Below are 6,723 nucleotides of genomic sequence, written 5' to 3'. Positions count from 1 at the left end.
GTGTTTAATGTTTTCTATTGCTCATTTTCCGATTTTCACTTATATGTGGCACACAAAATGTTGTGTTTCTTATATTATAGACTTGAACGCACCATGTCAGCGCTCTTATGTTTTTCTTCGTTTCTATAGGTCGGTATGTTTACGATATAGGTACGCTTTTCGCGCATTCGAAAAATATAATGTATCTACGCGTACCCATACGATATTTATTCAATATCATATTTTTGGATGTGATCATATTACGATCGTCTATGGACAGCGATCGGTATTAAAACGTTTTTTTTTTCGTTATTTTAAGTTTTTGTACGTTATGCATATGCTAAGTGCTCTGACGACTTAGATAATAATAATTATACAATATAATAAAACCCTCTACACTCTATAGTAATAACTATAGACAACATTAATCATATTCTTTTGATGTTAACATTGGTCTTAAAAAACAATTAGTGAGACAAAACACCCGAATTCATATCGCAACTGGTGCCAACAAAAAACTAAGAAAACTACGATTATCAATAAGAATATGCTAAAGGGACCTGGTTTACTGAAATACACCAGCTATAAATTATGAATAATATTAGAATATTAATCCCTCTAGGAGAATGAATCGCCTTGGTTACAATAAACTATGCAGTACCAATATAACGAAGAATACCATATTTGGACATGAGCAGAAAGGCCACATCCTGTCACATATCTAATTAGATCATCGCACATTCGCAGAATCCTAAACTGCGTAAATAGCTCGTGAACTACAAATGAGTCACATCCTTTGACCAGAAGGGACAGAGGAATAGTAGGAAGGGGGAAACTGACTATATAAGGGGGCCCTGAGGAGGACCCCGTCAGACGTGATCTACCAGAGCCAGCACAAGCACCTTCACGTCACTCGACGCTATGAATAATTCATCTCGACTTAGTCTAATTTGCTAATTATTTGTTCTTAAACTAATTTACACATTTATTAATTTATCCATTAATTCAAATTTTAAAGTTTTTACATAACTCTATTTATTTAACCACGGCATATCCCATTGCTGTTTGGCTCACTACACATATAACTCGCATATAAGTAATACACAACATTATACAATAGCAATAGGTTTATTTTAGATTAAAATATTATAATAACATAATTATATTCATATTTGGTCAAACCCAGACTTCTACTAATAAAAAACTCCCAGCGTAATTAGAATTTATAACTTCTAAACCATAAGTATTGTCGGGTGATTATTGTTAATGAACGTGTGATGAGCACTTATAGCATTTTATTATTGCCGCCGCCCACCAACAAACACACACATTTTCATATTAGTTAATATCGTTGAAACTGTGAATAATATAATGTGTTAATTTTAAATTCATCGGCCGCCGTCTCTTTAACGTGTTTGTCCATAGGCTTATAATTATTATTCATTCAGTATTGTTTTTCTTATTCTCGCGCTCACAGATGCAGCCCAACATAGTCGCAAATTTTTTTTTTGATACATGATTAATGATCCGCAATTCGCCGCATTTTTATTATTTTTATTTTAAACGCAAAAATTAATTATTAGTGTTAAATCTACAGGCACAGATTGCCATATGACGGTGCCACAAGTAGAAGATGAACAAGAACATCATTCAGCATTGACAGTAGCCGATGATTCGAATTCGGCCGATGTTCCGAATTTGAAAGGTGATTGGCATAACATTTTTATATTGTTAGTGCTGTATACAATGCAAGGCATAGCAGGTCTAGGTTTCTATACAGGAGTGGCGATACTTATGCAAACCAACAAACACATAACTTATAAAGATCAGGTATAAATAATGACTTAAATTTAATAATTGTTAAAATTTTCGTTTCCGAATAAATGTTGTCGATGAAATTTTGTACTGCATTGGAGTACCAAAGACTTTTTTTTTGTTTCAGGCTCTTTTTAGTATAGTTACATGGTCATATAGCTTGAAAATGATCTGGGCACCTTTAGTAGATGCGTTCTGTATACAAAAAATGGGAAGACGAAAATCTTGGCTAATACCTGTTCAATATTTAATTGGTATGTGTGCCAATAGTTTGTCATAAAAAATATTTATATAGAACATTTTTCTTTTACTAACATAATTTTTATATTATTTAGTAGCTAAAGCTAGTACAGTTTTATAAAATGAATATTTTAAATAAATAATGATGATATTAATTATAACCATGAATTATAAAAAAAACGTATATAATATATTATAATCATGGAAATCGATATATTTATGTCTGGAATAAAACAGCACTTAATTTAGGTTACGGATATAAGGTTACAATTTCTTTAGTTACGTACGTTTATTCTAATTATACTTCATATCAAATACCATTAAGATAAAATTTTTTACTATGGACCACGACAAATACTAAGTTGTTAAGTAACTATTGTTATTTACATCAAAATAATGTTATTTTGATGTATAAAATCACATACTATAACATACATTATATATAAATGTATTGTACATATCTTAAATATCTATATATTTATGATCTATTATAGGCACGATTGTTATTTAAGGTGGAGAATAACTTATTTAACACAAAATTAAATTATTGGTTATTCAGTATTTCAAATTAAAGTGTAATACTATTATTTTTTGAAGTTATTGAAATAATATCACATTAAAAAACTATAAATGATGATTAAAACAAACAAATTCAAGCAGTGGAGTGTGATGTCTTATGTATTGAGACTGTTTGTGTTGAACAGGAGGATGTTTCATTTATATAGGCAATAATATTAACGAATGGTTACCAGAAACGGAAAAGCCAGACGTATTGAAATTGTTTTACGCGTTTTTCTTCGTTCAAATTTTGGTAGCCACACAAGACATAGTTGTCGACGGTTGGGCACTAACAATGCTAAAGAAGTTTGTACCATTGTTACTTATTTAAATAATTCAAATATAAATATTAAAATTAATTTGATTTTTATTTAATATAGGAATAACGTAGTGTATGCATCAACTTGCAATGGAGTTGGCGCACCACTGGGCATAATGATGGGCTCCTTTTTTCTCGTTTTGTTCACATCAGAAAATTTTTGTAACAAGTACTTACGATTTACACCGGTTACAGGTGGAATATTGACCAAGGAATGTAAGTAAATACAATAACACCTATCATAAAGAAAATCGCATGTTATTATTCATTAATGATTGATAAATGTGCATTTTTAAGAAATAAGTAAAAAATAAATAAAGACAGAAAAAAAAATTGGTGAGATTGAATTGTAGCATTTTCTTCACGTTTTCATGTAATTAATCTTATAGCACAATATACGAGTATACTTATTGTACTGTATGAAACTCCCCCCTTTAATTACCCAAATTATTATAGTTTGTATTATTGATATTTATAATTTCTAATCAGTATGATTAGTTATAATAAATTTTACAGAAATTTCACAGTAAATTTTTAAATTTATACAGATTTATTTTACTGTTTGGCCGTTCTTTTTATTTTAATAACAACATTGATTTTGATCTTCAAAAAAGAAAAAGAATACAGGTCAGAGGAAAACTACATAAAGCTCAACGTTATTCAAAGTTATCTACTTATATGGGATATTTTAAAAAAACCTAGTATCCGGGTATTGATGACTGCATTGTTGACAGCGGAGGTAAATTTTTTATTTAAGGGTTTGATCACTTACGTAACTAGACCACATAAATAGTATCTCTAGATTTCAGACTAAGCCACTAGATTAATATTGTGGCTTCGAAAAAATGGTATACTTTTATTTATTAAAAATTATAAGTTACAATTTTAAAGACATTGGATTATAATTTAATTGTTGTGGTTTGCTCGGATTAAATACACCTAATATATCTTATTAATATGAATCTCATTAGGTATTGCCGGTATTGGTATAAGGCAGTGTTTCCCAACTTGTTTTACTCCCGAAACCTTTACAAGAGCTTTAACGTTTTGTTGAACCCCCAAATAATTGTTAGAGCTATTCTATGTTAGAAGCATAATTCCATTCAAAAATATTATTAATTAATTTATATTTTTTCAAATTTCTCACGGAACCCTTGGCGCCGGCTGACGGAACCTTTAGGTTCCGCAGAACACCAGTTGAGAAACACTGGTATAAGGTATTACCATACTTAAAATATTTAATCTACCTATAATATTCTAATAGCTAATGTAAGTATAGAATTGGTGTATGTTTACGTTTTTGTTATGCAATCAACTGGGAAATACACGTATAGTTTTATTATTGTAAATTTTTATTAATTTTAACAAATTATTACAGATTGGATTCGCTACAACTGAACAAAGTTTGTTGATTTTAAAACTCATTGAAACAGGAGTACCAAAACACAATATTATGGTAATAAACTCATCAACGTACATTGTAAACATTATTACTCCGATCATTATATCAAAATACACTTCGGGACCTAAACCAATGAGCGTATTCTTAAAAGTAACACCCGCCAGGTAAAAATATTTTACACCGAATTCTGCTAATACATATTATTTTTACTATGACTTTGTTTTATAAAATTCAAAAGTTGTCATAACGCTTGATATCTTCCCATGTTATAAATAAAAATATACGAATAGATATTTATCAAAGACAACAGATTCTAATACATTGATTTGATTCTGTTGTGATGTTTGAATCTTCAACCTATTACATCAGCTAATTAAAAATTGAATTACAGATATGCGTAATATTTTTTTTAAACTACCCATTCTGTATACAGTATAGTATGTTTTTTGTTTAAATGTTATTTACTATTTATTTCAGATTAATTTGGAACATTACGTTTGTTATATTTATATATTATACAACAAAATTCCTTACAACTTATGAAAATATAGGTTTTCCAATATATTATTATGCAGTTTTAGCAATATTATTCATAATAAATAACGTGAGTTAACAAAATAAAATAATATTTGATTTCATATAAAGGAAATATTATGTTAAAATTAATTTTTACCAATTAGTAATTTTTAAAATTTAAGAATGAATGAGAAAAACCTTATGAAGAAAATTTTAAGTTTATTATAAAATTATAACTACATATTTTAAATTAATATTTCCTTAAAAAAAGGTATCAATTCATATTTACTTAATGTTCAATCGTATAATTTTTTATATTTTATAGATTCTAGGCATGACTATGAAAGTGTCTAAATTTGCTTTATTCAATCGTATAAGTGATCCTCGTTTTGGTGGTACATATATGACATTATTGAATACGTTTTCTTATTTGGGAACGTTTTCATCGACTTCACTAGCGATTTCAATGATAGATTTTTTAACATTCAAAGAATGTCCATTAAATTATGATAACAATTGTTCTACATCAAATCAAAACAACGTAAGACATTCATTCATAACTTATTAAAGATAAAACGAATACAAATAATAATAACACTGTACAATTTATTTGTTATTTATAACTAATTTACTATTAATTGATTTTTAGATTCTGAACGGAGTGATGAATGTATTTATTTTACAATGATCTGTTTTTTAAAAATTTATTTTTTATTTTTGTGTCTGTCATCTTTTTTTGAAGTACAAAGAATACTTTGATTTTTGACTTCAGCATTTCTTTGAATGGGAAAATTCATTTAGTTATCAACAATTATTTATTTTGAACTTTTTATAGACAATTAAAATTTTCGATTTTTCTAAATTTTTTTTCTTTTAATGCTGATATTTGGCTTTCTAAAAAATCTTTAAATTTAATACAAGATTTATTATAAGTTGTACTAATCGTAGTAAAAAAAATATTAACAATTTTTGATTATAAACATTTAAAGTTCAAATGTTTTTGAAATATATTAATATCGTAAAAATTTGCAAGGAATTTTGAAGTTAAAAATTCATAAAATTTTTGTGATTTATACTGATGGTTAAAAAACCTAAAACAAGGTTATCCATAAGTTGTCCTTCACGTATCTTTAAAAAAAAAACCTAGCATCAATATAGAAACATGTTATGAGCGTATGAAATTTAGTTTTTTACGAAATCGTGTAAAATAATGATACATTACAATTTAAATACATGCAATAATATAAAATATCTTACTAATTAGCCTAGATTGACAAATTAACTCCGTTCATAATCGTTTTTCTAATACAATGATACCTGTCATTGCATTCAAATTTAATACATCAATATAGTGACCTACTCTCCATCTCTAATATACAGCAGACCGATACCCATTTTCCCATCTTTTTTCTATTACAGACGTGTATAACAAATGGGAGTAGTTGCATTGTAACAGTTAACGGCTATTACGTAGAATCGGCTCTTTGTATATTGTTTGGAATCGGATGGTACTATATTTTCAGAGGTACTCTTAAAAAACTTCAAGTAAAGAGCCCTTCTCATTGGATGGTCAATGTAAAAAATAATAAAGTGAAGAAAAATGAAACAACTGAGTACACAATGGTTGAAAATACACAGTGAAATGTATTACCTTGCTAAACTATATTAGGTCAATCAATAATAGTTTTGCTTTTTAATATTTCATCTTAGGTAATCCTAGTTTATCTATGTTAATTTTGTATTGTTAATTAATTTAGTTATCGTCGATTATACTTGTGCTAAGTTAAGATAAATAATTTATTATTAAACGATATTAAATTGTCTCTACTTACTTATAAAGTGTTTAATTTAATCTTCATTTTTTTATAATAAATTGACTTAGTTTATTTAATTG

The 6,723-nt window shown here is 27.6% G+C and overlaps 2 protein-coding genes across 2 annotated transcripts in view; one reads left to right on the top strand and one right to left on the bottom strand.

Annotated features, from left to right (window-relative positions):
- Positions 1 to 6,723, bottom strand: part of LOC132929584 (ATP-dependent RNA helicase DDX54) — a 142,311-nt gene that overhangs the window by 40,276 nt on the left and 95,312 nt on the right. The window lies entirely within an intron of this gene.
- On the top strand, positions 80 to 6,668 carry LOC132930720 (acetyl-coenzyme A transporter 1-like). The gene is made up of 10 exons (XM_060996745.1): positions 80 to 1,075; positions 1,577 to 1,809; positions 1,922 to 2,048; positions 2,739 to 2,898; positions 2,973 to 3,127; positions 3,460 to 3,650; positions 4,290 to 4,477; positions 4,791 to 4,917; positions 5,155 to 5,370; positions 6,249 to 6,668. Exons 2-10 carry the CDS (start codon positions 1,591 to 1,593, stop codon positions 6,468 to 6,470), a joined length of 1,605 nt encoding a protein of 534 aa, XP_060852728.1. The 5' UTR covers positions 80 to 1,075; positions 1,577 to 1,590; the 3' UTR covers positions 6,471 to 6,668.

The sequence above is a fragment of the Rhopalosiphum padi genome, chromosome 4 (genome assembly GCF_020882245.1).
Source record: "Rhopalosiphum padi isolate XX-2018 chromosome 4, ASM2088224v1, whole genome shotgun sequence".
NCBI classification, from domain to species: domain Eukaryota; kingdom Metazoa; phylum Arthropoda; class Insecta; order Hemiptera; family Aphididae; genus Rhopalosiphum; species Rhopalosiphum padi.
Note: the sequence above shows the minus strand (reverse complement) of the source record. Positions and strands in the feature narration are given on the sequence as shown.